This window comes from Lactuca virosa, chromosome 3 (genome assembly GCF_052849685.1).
Source record: "Lactuca virosa cultivar CGN04683 chromosome 3, Lactuca_virosa_CGN04683_v6, whole genome shotgun sequence".
Classification (NCBI taxonomy): domain Eukaryota; kingdom Viridiplantae; phylum Streptophyta; class Magnoliopsida; order Asterales; family Asteraceae; genus Lactuca; species Lactuca virosa.
Window position 1 is genome coordinate 62,996,145 of NC_136428.1, and position 26,408 is coordinate 63,022,552.

General features: G+C 38.1%; 2 protein-coding genes, 2 long non-coding RNA genes and 1 pseudogene across 5 annotated transcripts; 2 read left to right on the forward strand and 3 right to left on the reverse strand.

The window, feature by feature from the left end:
- Nucleotides 1-534: 534 nt before the first annotated feature.
- Nucleotides 535-3,352, reverse strand: LOC145165853 (pentatricopeptide repeat-containing protein At3g49710-like; annotated as a pseudogene).
- Nucleotides 3,353-10,700: 7,348 nt separating this feature from the next.
- LOC145163591 (uncharacterized) lies at nucleotides 10,701-11,616 on the forward strand. The gene is made up of 2 exons (XM_079082412.1): nucleotides 10,701-11,136; nucleotides 11,222-11,616. Exons 1-2 carry the CDS (start codon nucleotides 10,701-10,703, stop codon nucleotides 11,614-11,616), a joined length of 831 nt encoding a protein of 276 aa, XP_078938538.1.
- A 331-nt stretch (nucleotides 11,617-11,947) lies between these two features.
- Nucleotides 11,948-15,052, reverse strand: LOC145163592 (uncharacterized). The gene is made up of 7 exons (XM_079082413.1): nucleotides 14,724-15,052; nucleotides 14,262-14,484; nucleotides 14,070-14,153; nucleotides 13,341-13,980; nucleotides 12,816-13,238; nucleotides 12,144-12,202; nucleotides 11,948-12,097 (listed from the first exon to the last, which is right to left on the reverse strand). The coding sequence occupies exons 1-7, from the start codon at nucleotides 15,050-15,052 to the stop codon at nucleotides 11,948-11,950; spliced, it is 1,908 nt and encodes a 635-aa protein (XP_078938539.1).
- An 8,191-nt stretch (nucleotides 15,053-23,243) lies between these two features.
- On the forward strand, nucleotides 23,244-24,321 carry LOC145162358 (uncharacterized). The gene is made up of 3 exons (XR_013739053.1): nucleotides 23,244-23,381; nucleotides 23,574-23,643; nucleotides 24,260-24,321. It is a non-coding gene; the product is annotated as an uncharacterized LOC145162358 (long non-coding RNA).
- Nucleotides 24,322-25,479: 1,158 nt separating this feature from the next.
- On the reverse strand, nucleotides 25,480-26,165 carry LOC145162359 (uncharacterized). Of its 2 annotated transcripts, none has more exons than XR_013739054.1 (2): nucleotides 26,057-26,165; nucleotides 25,480-25,673 (listed from the first exon to the last, which is right to left on the reverse strand). It is a non-coding gene; the product is annotated as an uncharacterized LOC145162359 (long non-coding RNA). The 2 variants fall into 2 exon arrangements; XR_013739055.1 differs by having other exon boundaries at nucleotides 25,480-25,676.
- Nucleotides 26,166-26,408: the final 243 nt, after the last annotated feature.

Sequence of the window (26,408 nt, forward strand, 5' to 3'; positions counted from 1 at the left end):
ATTAACATATTTGAACATAAAATGAAACAAATTTAATATACTAATCAACATTTTTATAAAACCCAATGTATCATTCAACATAAAAAAACAAACATTTTTTAAGAATTTAAATTTTACCGCTTTAATGGTATCAAGATTACAAATGTCTCTAACGACTTGAAGCATTTCATTTCATCCTGACCCATCATATTCAAAAGAAAACCCTCTTGAACCACGTTCACATTTTCTTCAAGGTCTTGAAGATTTTCATCACCATATCTAGTGATAAAGTGATTCCCTATCTTTCATCCGATTGTAATTATGCAATGTACAACATGCATGTGAAATCAACATTTGACGTATCAATAGAGAGTTTGGTATATATTTCAAAAAATGAAATCTTTTTTTAAAAACACTAAATGCCCCGTCATATAACATTGCCAACAGGTGAATGCATAAAGTCAAATAATTTGTTTCTTTCCTCTAACTCTACTAACATGATGCCAATTAGGATGATGATACCTCTCAGGCTCTCACTATGGAACTAAAAATCCCTTTAGATTCAGATACTCACCATTAATAACATAGAAATTATCTATAAATACAAAAATATATTTGAGTTAAGTATTTAAAAACTAAATTAAATAAAATCTGTGAAATCTTACCACCGGTTAGTACTACAGTACTGGAAATTTGTTTTCAGGTCTAATAACATCATAAAATATACGAGAGTCTCATTGTGTTCCCTCTCATTGTGTTCCCTCTCAGCCGGCATACACAAAAGTAATAACAAGCATTGTTTTTCTACCTTAAAATGACTTTTGCTTTGATAGATAGCTCCTCGATGTTTTTTTGTGTAACGTAAAATGTAAATGCAATTCCTTTTTTGACCTTCCACCTGTAGTGATTCCCTCTCCTCAAAAGGGTTTCTGTTTACATATCTTCTTGAATTGTCATATGTGTAAAAAATCATTCACCAATAATCTCCACACGAAACATTTTCCTTCCTTAAAACAATCAAACTTTCTCACATCTCTTACTGTAATCTCCCTATTAGTCAACCCCCATATAATCTTATTTGCATTATGACAATCCTCATATTCTTAGATTCTTCACCACATACAAACTCTCTCCCTCTGTACTCATCAATAATCCAAACACAACTTCCCACATTCATCTTCTTCAACAATTCCATAATCTCTATATCCAACTTCCTTCATCTTCTTCAACAACTCTTCCCAAAACTCATTAATCTCCTTCAACATGGGGTGACAACTATCCTCTGAAACAAAAACATGTACTTTCTTGTTTACCTCAATCCAGCTACACCCCGGACTCTTTTTCACCCCATTGTCTCTCATTAACTGTCTGACTCTTCCCACTTCTTCCCATTTGTTAGCCCTAGCATACATGTGTGATAGAACCACATAAGGGGCTGCATTAGAAGCATCTAGAACAAGACACTGTTTAGCTGCCTTTACTGCTAATTCAAGATTTCCATGAATTCTACATGCTCCAAGTAAAGCACCCCATGAGACTGTACTAGGTTTGACTGGCATTGACTCAATCAGTCTTTCAGCTTCATCAAGTTTACCTGCTCGACCCAAAAGATCTATCATACATGAAAAGTGTTCTTCTTCTGGTTCAATATTAAACTTTTCAGTCATTAAAGTAAAGTACTTTCTGCCTTCTTCAACTTTTCCTGTGTGTGCACATGCTGATAAGATAGATATGAAGGTTATAATTGTGGGGGATATGTTTGTATTAAGCATGTGTTGGAAAAGATCCAATGTCTCTATTTGAAACCCATGATTTGAGTAGCCTGTGATTAGTGAGTTGAATGTGACCGTATTATGCTCTGGCATTTTGTCAAACAGTCGGCGTGCATCTTGCAAGTTTCCACATTTGGAGTACATGGCGATCAGTGCATTGTTTACAGAGATTTTGTTTGATGGGATGTCAGATTTAAGAGCAAGAGAATGAAGCTGCTTGCCTTGAGATGGTGAGGAGAGAGTAGAGCTTGCCCTGATTACACAAACAAAGGTGCAATCATCTGGGTGGTAACCTTCTCTTTGCATCTGTATAAAACAAGAGAAAGCTTCTTCTGAAAGATTGTCGTTCTGAGAATACCCAGAAACCATGGTGTTCCATAGGACTATATCCGGTTCCATAATTTCTTGAAATACTTTCTTACAATCTGACATGCCACCGTGACATTTTGAATAGAGATCAATCAATCCGCTTCCTACATGGGTATTTTGGTGGAAACCTTTCTTAATTAATTGACAATGGAACTGAAGCCCACCATGTAAATCTTCCAGGCAGGTAAATGCAGTTAAGACACTACCGAAACTAAACAAATCAATTGGTAACTCCAAATGAACCATTTCCCGATACAATGCAAGCGCTTTTAATCCTTCTCGATGCTGGCTATGTGCCACGATCATTGAATTCCATGTCACCTCGTCTTTGTTGCTACCCATATCATAAAAAATCGATTTGGCCTCTTCCAGATACCCATTTTTGCTATAATACGTGATGAGGCTGTTATTGACCGAAGTATAAGCATTAAAGCCACCTGAAATTGACAACTTATGAAGCTGACGTGTCAAAGAAATATTTTTACAGGCAGCAGTGATGGCAGCGGAGAATGTAAAGCCATCCATGTCAAAACCCAACTCACGCATATCCATAAACAAGTGAAGAGCTGGCTGGGTTTCGCCTCGATCTGCGTAAGCTGAAATGAGGGTGTTGTAAGACACAATATCTGGTTGAGGAATTTGGTCGAACAGCTGGTGGGCAATGAGGGGCTGGGATTCTTTCGCGTAAGCGGAGACGATTGTGTTGAAGGAGAAGACATTTGGATGTGGGATAACATCAAAGGCGTTGCGGGCTGAGGAGAGGCGGCGGCATTTGGAGTAGAGGAGGATGAAGTGATTGGAAAGGTAGGTGGAAGTAGGGATGACGGTTTTAATATAGAGGGTGTGGAGGGATTTTCCGGTTAGGAGATCTCTCTGAGAAATGCATGTTTTAAGCAACTGAGTAAAGTGATGTAAAGGGCATGACGAAATCTGGTTCATCTATAAAGCTTTACTTATTGCAGTTTTCGTATTTACGAGCTTTCGCATATGCACAAATGGGCTTCAATTGAGTAGTCTTCCTCTTCGTCAACCAGGATGAAGAAACCAGTCAACCCGCCCTGAAAAAGTTTAGTCAAGCAACCATCACCATAAACGAGCATAACAAACAACAGAAACTTGCAAACCAGAAAACCTTTTCTGATTATAATATATATTTTAAAATTGACAATTTTTACCGTTTTTTAATATAATGTTTTTGGTGTTTTTTTCTATAACTTTTTGCTATTGATGTTTATTAGTTTATTTACAAACACCATTATAACCAACAATTATTTTAATCTTACAAACACTTTGATGTTGCTTACTTTTAATCTATACCAATAATCCGTATTAAAAATTCTAAACCGGTTTGACCAAATTTAGCTTTTAACCATGCACACTCCTAGTTCTTCCATGCAACTCATAATATGAAAAAAAAAAAAAAAAAAAAAGTCCCAAACACAAATAATTATAACAACCAAAAATAATATTACAAAAAACGGCCTGGTATACAATATATAATAAGCACGTGTAACAAGACTAACCAATCCAACAAACCCAAAAAATAATATAACAAAGGGGTATTTGAATCATGTACCGGTGGCAATTGCTTAGCATATTATCATAGGCCTTGGTGGTCTTCACAGACTCCCTTCTTAATACAACAATCCATGTAAATACTTATAAAACGAAAGCAAAATCACCCAAAACAGGGATCAAAATAATGTAGGCTGATGTCCATTTACTTGCAGGTGACAATATTTCAAGACCCTTGAACAAATTCAAGATACCAAGAACAACACAAAAAATAAAATCGCTTATATGACATTAGAATCCATCTACCAAAAACAACATCAAAAAACAAAATTAAAGCACCAATTAGTATGATTTTCAAATAACAGAAACAAATTCTTTGTATGATTGTATATGTGGGGATCAAGAGCCACAACTTGACTGATTCTTTATTTTGTGTGTCTAGGAATCTACTTTTTTAAGTATTACCTAAACATAAAACACAGAACAAAAAGCTGAATTTTAACTCAATTTATGGATGTGATATAATCAGAGCACCACAGTAGCTGAAAAATTCGAAATCACCCCAGATTCAATGAAAAAAAATTCAAACTTACCACAAATAGGTGAAATCAAGTGAGAAGCTGGTAGAATAAAGATGAAAGTTCGAAAATACGTATTCAAGAAACCCATACAATGCCTAAATTGAAGATGGAAGTTCAAAAATTGAAGTTGAGATGGAGTTAAAAAACGAACCTGAGGCGAAATCGCTGGCTGGACGAGTGGACGGAGGGGGAGTCGCCACCGACTGGACGGAGGCGGAATCGCCAGCTGGAATTGTGGCCGGAGATGAAGGTGCGACCGGAGATGGAAGGCGATAGTGTCGTATTTCTTTCCCGTTGTAACTTGAGTCGTTCAGTAAGAGGGAAAATACCGCCAATAGACAAAAAATCGGGTTGAATTTGAAAACATAGTCATAAAAAATGACTTTTCCGGCTATAGACATGCATTCCGCGAAGGGTCCTCCGCGGACCTCCGCGGATCGAAGATTCCTCTGCGGACAGGGCTATTTTTGTCATTTCACCCTCTTCTCTTTCACAAAATCGAACATTCCTCTTTGGCCCCCCCACTGGTCCCCCAGAATTCCTCTTTGACAAACATATTCCTCCGCATCGACGATTCCGGCGACAACGACGTCAAATCCGGCGACAACGACGTCATTTTCCGGCGACTTACGAATTCAATTTCGACGTACGACTTCAATTTCGGCGACATACGACTTCAATTCCGGCAGTTATGGAGGGCAATTTCCCCGATATTTTGGCCGACGGATTTGGCTCCCGGGTATTTCTCACCATCCTTTCTTTGGATTAATGTAGTATATGTATGATATTTGTCGAAACCTATTTGATTAAATGGAAAATATCGGTAAAATAGACACATTTAGATGAAATCGCCGTTGACAGGTATCGAATTGGGTATGATCCATTCCGCGGAGGTGTATGTCACTCCGCGGAGGGTTACGTCAGTCCGCAGAGGACCCTCCGCGGAGTGATGTATTTTCTCCACGGAAATGATAAATTGGACCTCCGCGGAGGTATTTGGTCAATCCGCAGAGGGTTCTCCGCGGAATGACCTGTAGTCTCCGCGGAATGACCTGAAACTTATTTTTTCTATTTTTTTTTTTGCTGTTTTTTCTGACTTTTTATATGAAATTAAATGTTATGTTTTGCAGCACGAAGATCTCAATCAAAAAGCGGATTTAACTTTAAAAGGTGTGGTAGGTACTATCATTAAAAACTATTTTCCGCGCCTAACACAATCACAACGACAATTATTCGAAGCTTCGCCGTTCGGAGTATTCCTAGGAATGCATATCCCACAAGGTGATTCGTTACTTGTGCATTTGATGATGTTGCACGAAGTAAGGTGTCAACAAGTATTTGAAATGGGGAGGTTTCTTTTTTATATACAAGGGACGCATTTGGATTTTGGTGAAACTGAATATATTCTCATTTGTGGTTTAAAAGTTGGTCCTTGTGTGGATTTACTCCACGACGAAAAGGCCGGTCAAATTCAAATCTCCGTGCTCGGTTGTTCCCAGACATTTCTGATGCACGTTTGCGGTTGAAAGATTTGGAAGACTTCATTATGTCTCCGAATTATTTGGCAGTTCAAGATGAAGATGCTATGATGCTTATCCAGCTTGTTTTTATGCTGAAGGGACTCCATGGACGGGACGTTAAAACGTGCATTCCCGCTGCAGTATACAAGCTTGCTGATAATAGAGATGATTGGAACATGTATTACATTTAAATATTGTGTATAAATACAATACAATAATAATAAATTGAAAATTGCAGGTTTGCATGGGGTACGTATTTTTGGACCTATACTTCGCGGATGTTGCGTGGAATGTTTAAGAAAATAGAAGAATTTAGACTATTGAAGCAGGCCAATCCCGAAGCCAAGAAAGTACACAAGTATACCGTTCCTGGTTTTATGCTTCCGTTTAAGGTTAGTTTCTAATACATTTAAATAGTTATCATAGTTTTGTTTTTATACGATAAAAACATTGAACTTCGGTTTGTAGTATAAAATACCGTTGTATTATGATTTTTATACTATAATAGCATGATACTTACATTTTTTTCTATAGATATGGATTTTGGAGACGTTCCCCGAGGCAACGAATTTTTATATACGCACGTCGACAGAATTGTCGCAGATGAGGTCGTGGAGAAGTAAAACACCGTTATCTTGGGATAACTGTCGTCGAATAATCAACGTGTCTGTGGTATGCTTTTATATTAAGGATTATGTATACTTACAAATTCCAATGTATTTTCATTATAAACTAACAATTTGATTTTAATTTTTGCAGCCTAACAACGAACCTATTCGAGTCGTGGCAGACGCGACGGAGCTGATGTTGTCGTTTTATGTTCGCTACGTCAATTGGACTCTTAACCATGAAGAGTCTCCCCCACGGGAACATAGTCCGGTCCGAAATAGTCCACTTGTTGTTGCCTCGCCTCCCCCACGGCAAGATAGTCCGGTCCAAAATAGTCCACCTGTTGTTGCCTCGCCTCGTCGAAGAAAGATGTACAAGTCGGAAACATGTTCGACTGAATCTGCCACAAATGCTTCTTCCTCGCAACCTCCTGAAATAGAAAGAACTTATACGTCAAGCGACACATCAACGAAGGTGGTAAAGAAGAAGAAGACTATCACAAAGGCATTAGTGAAGCGTCTACTAGGCGTTGTGGCTGACTTATCTTCTAAAGTAGATCGTGTATTACAGAAAAAAGATGAGCCAAACACACGTTTTGTAGAGGATGAGGTGGAGGAGGAGATGATAAATGAAGATGAGGAAGAAGCATATTACCATGGTACACAGTTCAAATATGGTGGTCTTGAGGAGGAAGTTGGACGTACACCTACGCATGGTGAGCCGTCATCGGACCTTGGGGAACATCACTCAAAAACAGTGACTCCTATTGGTAGGCCGCAACGAAAGAGGGCTGTTGCATGGTATCAGCGGACTCCGCTCACAGTGGTACAAAACTCATATTTTAAATTTGGTATAATTATAAAATATTACATTATTGATAATGATTTAACATGTTAATTTTTTAGATGCAATCGACACCAAAAGTGAAAAAATCAGCAAAACAAGGAAGAAAAAAATAGTGGAGAGTCCTGAAAAGGTAAATGAGGACATTGTCAATGCAGAGACTAGTGATGTTTCAAACTATCTCTTACTGGACAGTATTTATGCTACTAGCACGATGAGTTTTTGGAAAGAATGGAGTATGATCTCTTCCAAACTCATCACTAAACATAGGCTGCATATGCTCCCACTGGATATAGATTTTTGGTCAAGGTTACTTGCTGTTACTCACCAAGGGTGGTTAATTTCTTCGGTAACATTCATTTAATTAAAATTTTAACTACTTTTTTAGACGAGAATTTATATAAATAATTCTAACATTTATAATTTTAAATGTACAACATATTGCGATATGGAGTTCCTTGCTGATGGAAAGGCGGCCGGCGAACGCAAGGTGGACGATATTTCCTCAAGAAATCAATTTGGAATCTGGAAAATCATTTTTATTTAGGAATATAGCAAATGGGCTTGGAGGTCGTCCTAAATGGAAGGATGTGGATATGGTTAGTTAACTTTAATAATTATTAATTTATATATATAATATTACTGAAATTACTACTATTTAATTTAAATGTTTTTTTTGCAGGTTCTATTCGTAATAAATGTTGTTGGTGCCCATTGGTTTATGACGGTGCTACATTTAGATACCTGGAAAGTAGATATTTATGATTCAGCACGACCTATGGATTACTTCTCAAAGTACTTAACTGGTGGAGAATTCACAAGTTTTGGAGATAGTATTATCTCAGAGTTAGATGCCATTGAGTACTGGAACGATTTCCCCGTTGGACACAAAGACAAAGCAAAGGTGGAGTGTATTGATGTTGTAGACGCGCCACAACAAGAATATAGTCTTGATAGAGGGGATTGTGGAGTATTTGTATGCATGTTTATGAAAATGATTGTTTCAGGGGTACCAATGAATATTTCTACGGCACGTAGAGATGCGGGATTTCTCTACAGACATAAGATGACAAATATTATTTGGGATACTATATAGGCCCTACTATATAAGTTGATATTAGGAACTTTGTATATATATTAATATTAAATATTTGGGATACTATATAGGCCCTACTATATAAGTTGTTTTGTTTAATATAAATATGTGTTTTACCCTATATTTTTTGAAACATAATTCACCAACATATATTACGATACATTTAAACAAAATAAACATTAGAAATAACATAATAACATTACACTTAACATTACAAATAAAAGATGAACAGCTAACAAACATTACATAAAACATTACGAATAAAAGACTCGTCTACATGAAAAAGGGTTTATTTTTAACCAGATTCCAAACGTCTGTATACTCGAAATCAGTTTCATCAAACTGGCACAGGTAATATCCGTTCACGTATTCAAGAAGTTTGTCATCGTCAGCATCAGAGCATCGCATTTTCTCATAATTGTAGCATCGATTGAACCATGTGACTTTTGTCTTTAAATCCATCCATTTACTAACAATATCGGGTTTTAGTCGTTCTTGTCCTTGTCCCACCTTATAGTTGAACAAAGCTATTAAGCGGGACCATTCATCACCAACAAGGCAATTAAGGGGAGCCATTACCGGTAGACCCTCGTAAATGATAATCCAACATCGTGTTAGGACCAACACCTATGTTGTCGTCCATGGAGATGTACCATTTGTTGGAGCAGCCGCATTAGACGGATTAGCTGCATTTGAAGAAGTTGGTACATTGGATGCCATTTTGTCAAATGATCCCTTACCTCTAATTCGGACGTATAGACACATTCTTTACTATATATAAAAAGATAGGTAACGTGCCATGACAAACAGCTATGCGGACTGACAAGTCAGTAACGCGGACTGACAAACAACTATGCGGACTGACAAGTCAGTAACGCGGACTGACGAATAGCTATGCGGACTGACAAGTCAGTAACGCGGACTGATGAACAGCTATGCGGACTGACAAGTCAGTAACACGGACTGACGAACAGCTATGCGGACTGACAAGTCAGTAACGCGGACTGACGAACAGCTATGCGGACTGACAAGTCAGTAACGCGGACTGACGAATAGCTATGCGGACTGACAAGTCAGTAACGCGGACTGACAAGTCAGTAACGCGGACTGACAAGTCAGTAATGCGGACTGACAAATAGCTCTCTGCGGAGTTTAAGGGTCTATATATTGTCATGGATGATCGTTGGATATTTGCGGACTGTCATGTCTATATAAAACGACAAAAAATTGTGTATCACTTCATCTAATCTATTTTAGTTCATCTACTTTGTATGTTTTACAATGGGTTCAAAACCATGGACCGCTAACGAGTATTTGCTTCTAACTCGTGCATATATTAATGTCTACGAGAACACCAGTTTGGAGGATAGAATGTTTTGGGTCCTATTAACCAATACCTTCAACACCGACGCTGAAACCACCATAGAAAACCATCGTAACACGCTTGATATAGCTGCAAAATGGTATGAATTGAAAACAGAAGTTGTGTTATTCAATGATCTTTATAATAAGATTGAAGACGATCGTGTGAATGATACTGAGGAAGACATCTTGGAGGCGGCTATAGAAGAATACAAATCCATTAGCAACGGAGAGAGTTTCGAGTATGAAGCCCCTTGGAATCTTTTGAAAAATGTCCCGTTTTTTTAACTAGTACTGCGTTTTGTATTGTGCTTGTATTGCTTTATTTATATGTAATATGGTATTTATCCTTTATTTTTTGAAACATAATTCACCAACAAATGTTACGAAACCATACATTCAAATAACATAAAAACATTTCTGCGGAGTGACTAACAGTTCTGCGGACTGACAAACAGCTCTGCGGACTGACAAACAGCTCAACGTCCGTTGTGTCCCGTGCGTATCTAGTGCCAAACAGCTCTGAAAAATAGGTTACGCGGACTGACAAGTAAGTATACTGATTCCTTTTAAATTGGACAAGCATTTTCATTTTTACAAGGTGTCGAAAGTTGTGAAAATGAGTTCAGTCAATCAGGTATTAAGGAAAAGTTTCTCCAACCTACCGACTTTTTTCCATAATCTACAAAGAACCAATCCTAACACCTTCACGTACATTACGAAAGATCAGTACAATCGTTTCCAAATTTGTTTTGTGGCATTAGGATGTGTGGTATGTAATCCCTTATAGTAAATAAATATTTAGTTATTTGAAGTTGTTATATGGCTAATATTCTTATCTTGACTTACAGATTCGTATGTTTCTCACGTCTATGATACCAATCATATTCGTTTCTCAAGTACCTCTAATTGGGGCGTATGTAACATCCATGTACATTGCGGTTGCTTTAGATGGAAATCATGAACCCCTTCTCATAGCGTTTGCTTTGGGAACCATAAACTGTGACAATTCATGGTTATGGTTCATGAGGAGGCTTAAAGAATAGGTGACAATATGGAAGTTGGTTTCATAAGCCATATGTCTGATTCCATAGACTTTGCAGTTCAAAGAGTCTACCCTGATTCATATCATGGCTATTGTTGTAAAAATATAGCCGAGAAAATACGCGCTTCCATCGGAAGCAATACAGTCGTAGAGCAGTTGTTCTGGAAGACTTGTAAAGCGTATAATTTGTCTGATTTTTATGCATGTTTGAACAACTTAAAAAATGAGGTTATTGGGAATGATATTCATTGGCTTGACAATATTCCCATTGCAAAATGGGTACGGGCTTGTTTTCCAAGAGTACGTTTCAATGTTAAATTCATTGACATTCCCAATGTTGTCAATTGGTTAAGAACAAACATGTATGAGTTTCCAATAACATCAATAATTGAAATGGTCCATGACTTGATGCACGCAGTGTATCTTCAACGTGCTGCGTTTGGAGGTAATTATAAGTTATGACATCACTCAAATGGTCAATTGATATGTTATTATACGTTATGACATCATAATTTTGTTTTTTCATTCAGTTCATTTCACAGGGGATTTTCATGGTCTTCTAACCCCTTATGCACATAAGGTGATTCATAAAAGATTTATCCAGTCGGATGGTTGTAGGATTACACATATTGTTGGCGATAGATATGAAGTGAGTAAGTATTCAACAACCGAATCTGTCCAATTAGACTGTGGTATTTGTAGTTGCGGTAAATGGCAAAAATGTGGTATACCTTGTGAGCATGCTATAGCTTCACTACAAAGGCTTGAAATTGCAGAAATCCAGCAAATGGTAAATTTAAAGTTAAGTACCGCGGTGTATCGAAATGGTTATCAAACTCAGACGGTCAATCCTATTCCAACCCTTGGGCATTGGGAAATACCAGTTGAAAGTGTTGTGGTCTTACCTCCACGACAATTCAATTGAACTGTATTGTATGGATCAGAACGAATATTAGTTTGTATTCAGTTCTATGTTAACCGTAGTTGTAATGGTCTGTTGGCATTGTTTAGTTTTTAATAAAAAATGTTTAGCTTTAAATAAATAATTGTATTCCCATAATTGTAATGTATGGATGACAACGACTAGACAAACAGCTCTGCGGACTGACTAAGAGTTCTGCGGACTGACAAACATTATTGCGGACTGACATAAAGCTTTGCGGACTGACAACAACTCTCTGCGGAGTTTAAGGGTCTATATATTGTCATGGATGGTCGTTGGATTTTTTGTATAGAGTTATAAATTATTTTTAAATTTAAAATGAGTTCATCTTCAAGTTTGTATATTTGCTCGTGCAACGAAGTTGATTGTTTCTATTGTGATCCAATCGACCCTTTTCTTGCCCAATCACCAAATTTGAGAGAGCCGTATATGTCTGAGAATACTTTGCAACAACTACAATGGGCTGAACAAAAAAAAAAAAAAGATAAAGACTCATCTCGAGCTCTCACTGAACGTCGTGACCTCATTACGGCGGAGTGCAAAGAGGTTGAGGAAAGGATGACGATTACTAAAAAAAATCAAAGATCATGAGGAATGGATAAAAAAAACTAAGAAGAATATCAAATTGTCTGAAAAATGGCTTGCTGACAAGGATGCAAAAATGATAGAACTTGGGAGGCAAAAGGACCGTATGGAAGATAAAATAAGAATTAGGGACGACTACAAAACAATAGAGAAAGAAAAGTATCCTTTGCAATTCCCTTAAGTTAATTACTGTTGTTGTACGTTTACTATATGTTTGTGGTTTGTTGAATGTATTATCTTCGAGTTTTAGTTATTATTCATCTTTAAAATAAACACACCATTTCAAAGTACACAAATTAATGTCCTCTAAAACAAAACATAATTAATTATAAATACAACATCAATCATTCAAATCAAACGTTGAACAATAGTCTTCTCTCTACGTCCCACTCGTCCAACGCGTCTCTTGTGTCCCGTGCGTCTCTAGCGTCTCCTGAGTCCCTTGTGTCCCTTTCCCTTTCCCTTTTGTGTTACTACCTGATGCCGCAATATTTTTTCTAGACTTTTTTGATTCATTGGGATCAATGCCGAACAAGTCGCTGCATTATGTGTTGTACTATCACATCTACTACACCTTCTTACTATAGGTTCCTCACCTTGTGACGGGATACGATTTCTGTTTCTCGGTCTACCAGCTTGACGTGTATCCATTATCGGGGGTTTAACAACCATCATCTCAGCAGGAATCTCCCAATCACACGGTTCTGGAAGTGGGTAAACAAGCTCCTCATACGTACTTCGGTAAGTTTCCATTTTGTAAGCATCTATAGCCAGATGTCCGAAGTTAGTTTTTTTCAAGTGCTTTAAAACCATTATCACATGACCACAAGGCAACCCAGTTCCATCCCAATATTTGCATGTACAAGTATCTTGCCTCAGATCAACTATGCCACCATGTTTGAAATCATGCACTTCATAGATTGCATCTGAAACACCAGAAACGGACCATCCTGTCGTACGCTCTTCATTTTTACTAACTACTTTTTCAGCCCACTCGGTTAGCACTGTTGAATGTTTCCCTGTAAAGAATACATATATATATATATATATATATATATATATATATATATATATAATTAACTTATTATTCGAGATAATTAAAGTCCAAATTAAATTTATACCTCCATCGATGCGACGCTTGTTACACCATTCCTGTGAAAGACGACGAAAGAACTCAAGAAGAGGTATTATAGGCATCTTCCTTGCATCTACAGATAAAGCGTTCATGGACTCTACACTGTTTGAGGTCATGTAATCGTACCGTTTCGACGGGGAATATGCTCTAGTCCATTTAGCACGTGGAATTTCACTTAGATACGCCGCTACTTGCGGCCTAGTAGAACTAAATCTAGACCACAATTCTTCAAAAACATTTCTTTTGTAAGCTTTCACAAGCCTCCAAAACAACACTTTTGTTTTATCATTTTTCCCAAACCTGTGTACTATGTTTCCTAGTAGATGAAAAGCACACACACCATGATGAGCATGAGGGAAAACATTTTCAATACTAACCCGAATTGCATCGGCCCTATCAGTTACAAAAGTCAATTCTTGACAATCACCAACACATTCATACAACTTTTCAAGAAACCATGTCCAACTAAGACCACTCTTTTTTTTGCATATTCCGTGCGCAAGGGGCACTATCTGGTTGTTCCCATCCATAGCTACTGCATGCAATATGGTTCCCTTAAAATCACCCTTCAAATGGGCACCATCAATAATTATAACTTTACGACAAAAACGTTTGAACGCTCGTATCTGCAATATATTAAAATGGAACAAATAAACACTCTACAATTTTTTACAAATAATTATATATTAAATAACAACAAGTTTTTTGTATTTACCGTGCTCCCAATGGCATAAAAACAAGACTCAAAACAATCTTCAGAATCTGTTTGTATATAGGCCACTGTACCGGGATTATGCATCTTCAAATTGTGAAAATAAATAAGAAGTTTGGAAAAACATTCTTCAGAGGATCCCAACAACAATTCCATAGCATATTGTTTTGCACGCCAAGCTTGTTTGTAATTTACATTGATTTCCAGCAAAACATTCAAATCCCTTGATATTTCATTAGGCCTCCAAACCTTGGAACGAGTTTTTTCGATAATCTCATGCAATATAGTACCCATGACTTTTTTATTAGCATGCTTATGATTAGGGTGTATCTGTAATGACGAACATGTGTGCACGTTGTTGAAAGTCCTGATTTCAAATTCATTAATGGGATGAATGCGTTTTGCATATAAACGCCAACTACAGTTCTCAATTTCACAATATACCTCATAACGATTTTTGTTAGAATGTTTGGTCTTAAACTGAAACTTTTTCTCTGGTTACTTTAAGACTCAAAACAAATATTAATTGTTGTTTGTTATCATACGTTTGACGAACAAACATATCATCATTTGGACCTAAACTGTGAAATGGTCCGGGTTCAACAATAGGATCAGGACAATCAGGTATGGGAGGCATGCCGTAAAATATGTCTGAACCTTTTTTTCCCGTGTGTGAACTCATCTTCTGACCAGCCTTCATTTGATTCTTCACCGTCTGACAAAGTTTTGTCAGCTAGTCTTCCAAACTCATATAAATTTTCTTCTTCCACTGTATTCACTGCCACAGTTTCTTCTTCTGGACACTCTTCAACATTATCAGATACAATGTTTTCAATGTTTTCAACATTGTATGGTACAATCTTGTCAACCGCTTCTGTCTGTTCGACCCATCCCTCAAACACCTCCAAATACAAATGAACAATCTCCTTCGTTTCAGAAATTACATTTCTGAGTTGATGAACATCTGCTTTGTCTACAATATTCATAACATACCCATGAACCGGGTGTTGAAATGACAATGATATATTATTATTGAACACATTAGCCTTACTTTTGACCAAATCAAACAATATTCGACGATCAAAATTTAGCGGAAGCATTATACCTAAGTTGTTAAACTTAGGTCTAACGTAGGTGTTAACCCCATTACTTATCTGCCAAAAACCCCCGGTACATAAAATAACAAAACTCATAATTCTTTGCAAAAAAAAATATGTAACACTAAAACTGATCGATCTAATATGCAAATTGTAACGCCCGAGTTTCGGGGCTAAGCATTTTTAGACGATGTAATAGTCTAGGTCAACTATTGTAACTCTTTTGATGTAATAAAAATGAAATATTTGAGTATTTTGTGAATTTATGTGCTTATTATTTAATTATAAATGTATAATTAATAAAGAATAAAAATAAGCGTCAAAATTAAAATATGAGATAAGCCCGATATCTTTACATAAAGTTGTAGTGGTCAAAACAAGGATTCCGGAGATATAAAGAACGCCGAAATCCGAGTTATAACGAAGAAGTTATGACCCGACGAAGTTTCACGACGGAACCGGCACGATACCGGGAAGCGTGAATAGTGAATTTATGATAAAGCGAGTTTTTAGCCGACACGACCTAAACGAGAATCGAAGAGCTCTTTAATTGTGGCGTAACAATAAAAAGACAGACGAAAACGGACGTCGGATGAAGAAGTTATGAATTTTTAACGGACCAATCCTGTCCCGGCCTGTTAAAAATATAACTTTTAAAATAAATTCAAAATTAGCCAACGGAGTCTAAACGAAAGTTGTAGATTACGTTCCCGCCTTCGCGTGGATATAAATAACGTAAAAAACGGAGCTCGTATGCGAGAGTTATGATTTTTCTAAGTCGGGAGGCCGATACACGATATTGGGTGACGTGGCACCACCAGAAATTGGACATGTGGCACCACCAGAAATTGGACACATGGCACCACCAGAAATTGGACATGTGACACCACCAGAATTTGGACAAGTGGCACCACCAGAAGGCCACCACATGCCCCAACTCACTATAAATAGAAGTGTCGGGTTCTCTCATTTCTTACACCTTTCCTCTTCCACTTTCTCTCTCTAAACTCTCTCTCTAAGCTCCCTTGAGCCCCTAAAGTCTAGGTAAACCCCCTAGCACCCGAAGGAAGTCCCGAGGCTCCCGGAGTCCCGAGAAAAGAACCTTTCGGCTCGGAAACGCTGCTCCAGCGAAGCCCGGTTTTGAGAAAAACCCGCTGTAAGTAAGGTACGCCTACGAAATTTTTAATATAACTTTTAAATAATTATAGTAATGTTATTAGGTCCTTAAAATAATTATTTGGGCTATTATTATTTATATATTGAGTGTTATTTAACGCTTATATAATAATAATAATAGCTAGACTATTAATTAGTCACGGTTAACGTTAAAACTAAACTCTAGTGGTATTAATACTAGGTTTTGGTCAAGGAAAAATTGTTTTGAGATAACGAAGTGCTGTTCAAATACCGAGTCACCACCTAATCAGGTGAGTGCATAGTTACTTTCATCTTACACATAGATATGAAATATTTTATATTAATTACGTGCTATGTGTGCATATTATCTGAATACTTGCTGCTTATACTGATGAAAGATTTTTATACATGTTTTAAATAATTTAAACTGTATATGTATTTTATATCTACAAAAAAAATGTTGGGGTAAAACATGGGTAGATGTAATAAGACGATGTGTGATAAAATGATGAGAGGCCTCGATGTTGTTGTTGTTGATTCTGTCATCTAGCGGAGTATGGATGACGACCACAGACTCTTCTAGACAGTCCAGTGGAACGCTAGCAGGCTCGCAACCTGTAGGTGTTTGTGAACGATGTGTTCACCGGTGTACTCCATCCCCCTCATGGTTGCCTTTAGGACATTTATTGCTGAGGAAACCCCTTGGCAGTAGTGTCCATCCTGATGTTGATCCTTAGGCTAGGTCCCTTATGATAGGTGTTTTAGGGACGTAATGTGAGGATAACGGGAACGGGTAATCGGGTTATTGTTGGTTGATGAAATTAATAAACTTATTTATTGTGGGTTGAAAACCCTATGTGCTCACCAGGCTCCCAAGCCTGACCCACTCAGTTTCTTGTATTACAGGTAGTGGCGCACGAGCATAGACATGATGTTTGGGATGAGAGATTATGAACAAATGTAGTAAGGTTATATTGTACTGTTTATGCTTTTGATCTGTATCGAACATGACATCCCGAGGCTTTTAATGAAATACATTTCTACGAAAATGTTTTGATAAATCCTTATCATATTTTATTTTGGGAACAAATTCTGCAACACTTTTATTTAAAATGTTACTCTGATTTTTAAACAAAGCATAAACAAAATCGGTCTTTTTTGGCCGTGAAAAATGGGGATGTCACAGTTGGTATCAGAGCATTAGTTTAAGCGAACTAGGAATTTGTAGGATTTCTAGACTTAAACTTAGAATGCTAAGCAATGATTGTGAGGTGTGAGCACTAGCTTATTTTAGGAATTGTGCCTAAAATGCTTTTATGTGCATAATGATTTATGCCTTATATGCTGTTATTTGTTCGGATCTATGGTCTGTTGCCGACCGGATCTGGAAACCTTATGTGTTTAGGATTCTAAACGTACAACTACGATATTAGAACTAACATGTAAACGTTTCGGAGAGATAAGGATGATTTAAACGTCTATCCTGAATAAAGATCTAAATTCACCTTATTCGGTGTATAGATCAAAATGGCAAGAAACCGCAGTGGAGCTGGAAACGCAAACGAAAACAGGAATCGACCACCTGTAATTGAGCAAATACCTGTTGTAGCTGCAGCACCTGAGCCAGTAACGATGGCTGGTGTACAATTGATGATTCAGGCGATGTTGGATAATCAGATGGAAGAAACTAGACGTCTGCTTCGACAAAATCGTGAAGAACTTTCAATCCAAGTTGAAGAACCCGAAGTGAATGGAGGGCCATCGGAAGGTGGAAACTTCAGTGGTACCATTGGTCAAGACAACCCACAAATTGTTAGACAAGGCAATCGTAATGGAGGAAATGATGGAAGAGGATGTAAATACAAGGATTTTATGGCGTCTAAGCCACCGTGTCTATCCAGAAGCCCGACGCCGGTGCAAATTATGGATTGGATCTCCGAAATGGAGACAATGTTTGAAAGTTGTGAATGCAGCAACAGGCAGAAGACCGCTCTTGCGATCCCGTTGTTGAAATCTGGCATGTTGAGTTGGTGGAAGCTGTTAGCTGACTCTATGCCCAAGGGAGAAGCGAGTAAAATGTCTTGGGAAGATTTTGTGGAACAACTGAAACTGCAATACTGCTCAGAGCAGGACCTACTGGAAATCAATAACGAGTTTCAGAATTTGAAGAAGGGAAAGATGAGCGTTGCTGAATACGCTGCAAGTTTCATGGAGAAAATGAAGCTTATCCCATACCTAGTTCCAACAGAACTCTCAAAGGTCAATAAGTTTGCCCTTGGACTACCAGCGAACTATGGTCCAATGGTTAAGCAAGCAACCACGTTGAAAGCCGCCATCTGGGCTGCCAGAAATGTTGAGACCCAGATCAGGGAGAAAGGTCTGGAAAGGTCAGAGGTTGGTGAGAAGAGGAAGTTTGACGGACCCTCGGGGTCCAGCAAAAAGGGTAAATTCTCAAAGTCTAGTTCGAAAGGAGGTGGAGGAGGCGAAGTGAAGTGGTGTGACAAGTGCAAGAAGAATCACTCTGGGAAGTGTGACGGAGGGGTCACTTGTTTCAAATGTGGGAAGCCTGGGCACTATGCCAATGAATGCACATTCACTAAGAAGGTTTGTTATGAGTGCAACGAGGAGGGGCACATTTCGAGGGACTGCCCGAAGAAGAAGGAAGCAGGAAGACCCAACATTCCACCAAAGCCGAAGGCTAGAGCCTTCCAGATGACACTGGAAGCTGCTAAGGAAGAAGCTGATGTCGCTTCAGGTACCTTTCTCGTAAACAAATTGCATTCCCAAATTTTATTTGATTCTGGAGCCAACTACTCCTTTATTTCGCACGAATTTGGTAGAAAGCTAGCTTTGCCTGTCGATAGACTAGATAATGCCTTATTAGTCGAAGTTGCTAGTGGCAAGTTTGTACCTGTTAGCCATCGTATGAAAAACATCTTAAGTGATTTGAACGGGAATAAGTTTCACGAGGAATTATTGCCTATCGAACTTAACGGTTTCGACATCGTGTTGGGAATGGATTGGCTTAGCACCAATGATGCGGAAATACTGTGCAAAAAGAAGATCGTAAAAGTAAACCCGCCTGGGAAAGAGTCGTTTATGGTGTATGGGGACAAACGCAGGGTAAATTCTGGAATCATTTCTCTAATGAAAGCCAGAAAATGTTTGACCAAGGGATGTACATCATATTTAGCATTCATGATCGATGCTAAGAAGGAAAAGAAGGTGATACAGAGCATTCCTGTCGTGTGTGATTATCCGGAAGTATTTCCCGAAGATCTTCCCGGATTACCGCCTGATCGACAAGTAGAATTCCGTATTGACTTGTTACCAGGAACGACACCAATAGCAAAAGCACCTTACCGATTAGCACCGACGGAGATGAAGGAGCTGATGATGCAACTTCAGGAGTTATTGGACAAAGGTTTCATTAGACCTAGTTCATCACCCTGGGGAGCTCCGGTGTTATTCGTGAAAAAGAAAGATGGAAGTATGAGAATGTGTATTGATTACAGAGAGCTGAACAAGGCAACAAAAAAGAATAGATATCCGTTGCCAAGGATTGATGACCTGTTCAATCAACTGCAAGGTTCAAGTTATTTTTCAAAGATCGACCTAAGGTCAGGATATCATCAGCTGAAGGTAAGAGAGCAAGATATAGAGAAGACTGCATTCAGAACACGATATGGACACTACGAGTTTTTGGTTATGTCGTTTGGACTAACCAATGCTCCAGCAGCATTCATGGATTTAATGAACAGGGTTTGTAATCCGTTTCTTGATAAATATGTGATAGTGTTCATAGATGACATTCTGATTTACTCAAAAAGCCAAGAAGAGCATGGTAGACACTTGCGGGAAGTGTTAGAAGTCTTGAAGAAGGAGAAGCTGTATGCTAAATTCTCCAAATGTGATTTTTGGATTCGAGAAGTCCAATTCTTGGGTCACGTGGTCAACCAAGAAGGGATAATGGTCGATCCAGCAAAGATTGAAGCGGTAATGAAGTGGGAACAACCAAAAAGTCCCACGGAGATCCGAAGCTTTTTGGGATTAGCCGGATATTACCGAAGGTTTATCCAAGGATTTTCTTCAATCGCTAGTCCATTAACAGCGTTAACCCACAAAGGAGTTACCTATGCTTGGAGTGATAAGCATAAAAAAGCATTCGAGAAGCTAAAGAAGAAACTATGCGAGGCACCGATACTTTCTCTACCCAATGGAGTTGAAGACTTCGCTGTTTATAGCGATGCGTCTGGTGTTGGGTTGGGTTGTGTTTTGACCCAAAGAGAAAAGGTGATCGCATATGCGTCTCGACAGTTGAAGGAACATGAAAAGAACTACCCGACTCATGACTTGGAGTTGGCGGCGGTAGTTTTCGCTCTAAAAATATGGAGGCATTACCTCTATGGCACGAAGTGCAAACTTTTCACCGATCATAAGAGTCTCCAATATCTCTTTAATCAGAAAGAATTGAACATGAGGCAACGACGCTGGCTAGAATTACTCAAGGACTATGACTGTGAGATACTTTACCACCCCGGTAAAGCAAACGTTGTCGCTGATGCTCTCAGTCGAAAAGTCAACCTTGAAAGAAAAAGGCCAAGAGCGTTGAGAATAGAAGTTGTCTCGACCATTGTGGAAAGTATCAGGGAAGCTCAAGAAGAAGCTTCAGAGAAGAGTGACCGAAAAGAAGAACGTTTGGGAAAAACATTAGTGTTCGGTACAAACAGTCAAGGACTAAAGGTATTCCAAGATCGGATTTGGGTACCTAAGACTGGAGGAATAAGAGATCTTCTGATGGAAGAAGCTCACAAGACCATGTACTCGATTCATCCCGGTAGCACTAAAATGTATAGGGACCTAAAACCCTACTACTGGTGGCCGACGATGAAGCTCGACGTTGCGAAATATGTGGTCGAGTGTGTAACTTGTGCAAGAGTTACGGCACAACATCAGAAACCATATGGGAGTTTAGAACCCTTACCTGTACCCATGGGTAAATGGGAAGACATCACCATGGATTTTGTGACTAAACTACCCAGGACGAAGAACGGTCACGACATGATTTGGGTGGTCGTGGATCGTTTCACAAAGAGTGCACACTTCATAGCTGCCAATGAAAGGTGGTCTATGGATAAGCTTGCAAATGCTTACGTGAAGGAAATTGTGAGACTTCACGGTGTTCCTCTAACAATTGTATCGGATCGTGATAGTCGTTTCACGTCAAGGTTTTGGAGAAGTCTACAAGAGGAATTGGGTACGAAGTTATGTCTGAGTACAGCTTACCATCCGCAGACAGATAGTCAGAGTGAAAGAACGATTCAAACGCTTGAAGATATGTTGAGAGCATGTACCCTCGAGTTCCAAGGTAATTGGGATGAGCACTTACCTTTGGTAGAATTTTCCTACAACAACAGTTTCCACTCGAGCATCAAGATGGCACCTTATCAAGTTTTGTACGGACAAAAGTGTCGTACGCCTTCTTGTTGGCTTGAGGCTGGAGAAAAGCAGTTTATGGGCCCCGAGATAATCCATGAGACTGCTGAGAAACTGAAGGTGATAAAGGAAAGGATGTTAGCAGCTCAGGATCGTCAGAAGAGCTATGCTGGCAAGAAAAGACGACCGATGACCTTCGAAGTTGGGGATTCCGTTTTGCTTAAAGTCTCACCGTGGAAAGGACTTATACGATTCGGGAAACGAGGAAAGCTGAGTCCAAGGTTTATTGGACCGTTCAAAGTTCTTCAGAAGATTGGGAACCAAGCTTACAAGCTGGAATTGCCCGAAGAACTCGATGGTATTCATAACACCTTCCATGTATGTTATCTGAGGAAATTCACGGGAGAAGTTCTCGACATAATTCCGATCTCGGAGTTAAGAATGGATGAGAATAAGAGGCTAATCGAAGAGCCCGAGGCAATTGTTGACCGTAAGATTAAGAAGTTACGACGCAAGATGGTCGACTTAGTGCTAGTCCAATGGAAACATTCGAATGGGCCGAATCTCACTTGGGAAACAGAGGATGACATGATGAGTCGCTATCCGCATCTGTTTGCTGACGCATGATTCCGGGACGGAATCATCCTAAGGGGGAGAGAATTGTAACGCCCGGGTTTCGGGGCTAAGCATTTTTAGACGATGTAATAGTCTAGGTCAACTATTGTAACTCTTTTGATGTAATAAAAATGAAATATTTGAGTATTTTGTGAATTTATGTGCTTATTATTTAATTATAAATGTATAATTAATAAAGAATAAAAATAAGCGTCAAAATTAAAATATGAGATAAGCCCGATATCTTTACATAAAGTTGTAGTGGTCAAAACAAGGATTCCGGAGATATAAAGAACGCCGAAATCCGAGTTATAACGAAAAAGTTATGACCCGACGAAGTTTCACGACGGAACCGGCACGATACCGGGAAGCGTGAATAGTGAATTTATGATAAAGCGAGTTTTTAGCCGACACGACCTAAACGAGAATCGAAGAGCTCTTTAATTGTGGCGTAACAATAAAAAGACAGACGAAAACGGACGTCGGATGAAGAAGTTATGAATTTTTAACGGACCAATCCTGTCCCGGCCTGTTAAAAATATAACTTTTAAAATAAATTCAAAATTAGCCAACGGAGTCTAAACGAAAGTTGTAGATTACGTTCCCGCCTTCGCGTGGATATAAATAACGTCAAAAACGGAGCTCGTATGCGAGAGTTATGATTTTTCTAAGTCGGGAGGCCGATACGCGATATTGGGTGACGTGGCACCACCAGAAATTGGACATGTGGCACCACCAGAAATTGGACACATGGCACCACCAGAAATTGGACATGTGACACCACCAGAATTTGGACAAGTGGCACCACCAGAAGGCCACCACATGCCCCAACTCACTATAAATAGAAGTGTCGGGTTCTCTCATTTCTTACACCTTTCCTCTTCCACTTTCTCTCTCTAAACTCTCTCTCTAAGCTCCCTTGAGCCCCTAAAGTCTAGGTAAACCCCCTAGCACCTGAAGGAAGTCCCGAGGCTCCCGGAGTCCCGAGAAAAGAACCTTTCGGCTCGGAAACGCTCCCGCTGTAAGTAAGGTACGCCTACGAAATTTTTAATATAACTTTTAAATAATTATAGTAATGTTATTAGGTCCTTAAAATAATTATTTGGGCTATTATTATTTATATATTGAGTGTTATTTAACGCTTATATAATAATAATAATAGCTAGACTATTAATTAGTCACGGTTAACGTTAAAACTAAACTCTAGTGGTATTAATACTAGGTTTTGGTCAAGGAAAAATTGTTTTGAGATAACGAAGTGCTGTTCAAATACCGAGTCACCACCTAATCAGGTGAGTGTATAGTTACTTTCATCTTACACATAGATATGAAGTATTTTATATTAATTACGTGCTATGTGTGCATATTATCTGAATACTTGCTGCTTATACTGATGAAAGATTTTTATACATGTTTTAAATAATTTAAACTGTATATGTATTTTATATCTACAAAAAAAATGTTGGGGTAAAACATGGGTAGATGTAATAAGACGATGTGTGATAAAATGATGAGAGGCCTCGATGTTGTTGTTGTTGATTCTGTCATCTAGCGGAGTATGGATGACGACCACGGACTCTTCTAGACAGTCCAGTGGAACGCTAGCAGGCTCGCAACCTGTAGGTGTTTGTGAACGATGTGTTCACCGGTGTACTCCATCCCCCTCATGGTTGCCTTTAGGACATTTATTGCTGAGGAAACCCCTTGGCAGTAGTGTCCATCCCGATGTTGATCCTTAGGCTAGGTCCCTTATGATAGGTGTTTTAGGGACGTAATGTGAGGATAACGGGAACGGGTAATCGGGTTATTGTTGGTTGATGAAATTAATAAACTTATTTATTGTGGGTTGAAAACCCTATGTGCTCACCAGGCTTCCAAGCCTGACCCACTCAGTTTCTTGTATTACAGGTAGTGGCGCACGAGCATAGACATGATGTTTGGGATGAGAGATTATGAACAAATGTAGTAAGGTTATATTGTACTGTTTATGTTTTTGATCTGTATCGAACATGACATCCCGAGGCTTTTAATGAAATACATTTCTACGAAAATGTTTTGATAAATCCTTATCATATTTTATTTTGGGAACAAATTCCGCAACACTTTTATTTAAAATGTTACTCTGATTTTTAAACAAAGCATAAACAAAATCGGTCTTTTTTGGCCGTGAAAAATGGGGATGTCACACAAATGTAGCTAAAAAATGAAAAAAAAGACTTTATTTCAAAAAAACCGTGGCAAATAACCATTCCGCGAAGACATTAATCTCTTTGCGGAGCTCCTCGTCAGCTACTCTGCGGATGGATTTATGACCTGCCAAACAACTCACTCCGCGGAGGGGTTAATGTCTCCGCAGAGGACCCCCGCAGAAGGATTTTTTAAACAATAAAAAATAAAACGTTTTCTGATTCCGCGGACATGACGTCATTCCGCGGAGGTCTGCAGAGGGTCCTCCGCGGAATGCATGTCTATAGCCGGAAAAGTCATTTTTTCAAATTCAACCCGATTTTTTGTCTATTGGCGGTATTTTCCCTCAGTAAGAACGAGTTTTAGGGCACAATAATAATAATAATAATAATTATTATTATTATTATTATTATTATTATTATTAAATAGCAAAATCACCTTATATGGTAAATAATTTTAAAAGTATACTTATATGGTAAATAAGCTTTTAAAAATCACTCATTTGGTAAAAAACTCTTCTTATTAAACATCGTATTAAACATCGTATTTGCCCGACCTAAACTCTAAATATCATATTTACCCTTATTAATGTTTTAAAATATCAAATTTGCCCAAATATGTTTTTTTTTAATAATTTTTACTATTTAATAATCTTTTTCTATAATTTTACATTATTATTATTGTCAAAAACACTGTATGGACAATAATGCCCTTACCAGTTAAATAGTCCTCTTTCCCCTGTCACACCTTTCTTCTTGCGAACAACTATTCATAGCAGGTAATTGTAATTCCTCCATATTCCTATTTGCCCTCTCTCCATCACAGTTCATGCTTTTGCTCAACTTTTACTAAATCTTTACTAAGCTAATAAGCATCAGGTAACTATGATTACTATTATTTATGTTTGCATGTGATCATAAACCCCATGTTGCAAGACAGTATATCTAAACTGAAAATATTGAAACTATTTGGTAATGCTTTTGATTAATCTTTACCAAGCTAATAAGCATCAAGTAAACATAATTCCTAGTATTAACAAATAGTCAGGTTTGTTTGCTTATATCAACTCAAGTTGTCCAGAACTAACAAGGCACTTCACTGTCTCTTGGGTTGCCTCACTTTAGTTCCTCCGCCACTGCTAAAAAAATGCATGTAACATTAGTAACAAACTCGTTAGTCTAAAATGAAAAGTCAAAATGCACAGTGAAGTCTAATGATTTCGAATTTATAATATGTTCAACATATATAAATTCCAATTATTGTCAACCAACAAAGCTTGAACCATAGAATCAAGCACGTTTTGAATGCATGCTCCCTGTAGCAAATTACTTTAATCTAGCTACCAATATTGGCAATACTATGAAATTAAGCTTGTGATTTAGGGTCTTGGCCTAAAAATGGCATATATTAAAAGGGAATTGTGAAATTAATACATGGGTTTCAACAATTCGAGATTCTTTCGCATAAGTGTTGATTCCGTTGCCAAAAAGAATGAGATATAACGAAGGGGAATATTACCTGAAGCTTATTAATGATTGCAAGAAGAAAATGGCGAGATGCAAGAAGGAAGATGGCGATAGGTGAACAATCATGAGGAGGGCGGCTTCAGGAAGAAGACGGTGGTTGATAAAACCTAGGGTAAAAGATCCTGTGATTTAGATTGGAAGGGTATTATGGACCATTTACTTATTTTTTTTAGTTTTAGTGGTTTAAAATTATAAAAAATGATTATTAAATAATAAAAATTATTAAAAAACTGATTTGAGCAAATTTGATATTTTAAAACATTAAGAAAGACAAATATGATATTTATAATTTAGGTCGGGCAAATACGATATTTAGACGTTTAATAAGGGTATATACAAAATTA

Excerpts from the sequence above, each read along its gene's own strand:
- LOC145163591 (XM_079082412.1), top strand. The coding sequence starts at position 10,701 with ATGGAAGTTGGTTTCATAAGCCATATGTCTGATTCCATAGACTTTGCA. Across the intron at positions 11,137-11,221 it reads TCAACGTGCTGCGTTTGGAG|TTCATTTCACAGGGGATTTT; the intron begins GTAATTATAAGT and ends TTTTTCATTCAG.
- LOC145163592 (XM_079082413.1), bottom strand. The coding sequence starts at position 15,052 with ATGAATATTGTAGACAAAGCAGATGTTCATCAACTCAGAAATGTAATT. Across the intron at positions 14,485-14,723 it reads TTCACACACGGGAAAAAAAG|TTGGCGTTTATATGCAAAAC; the intron begins GTTCAGACATAT and ends TGAGAACTGTAG. Across the intron at positions 13,981-14,069 it reads TTTATGCCATTGGGAGCACG|ATACGAGCGTTCAAACGTTT; the intron begins GTAAATACAAAA and ends AATATATTGCAG.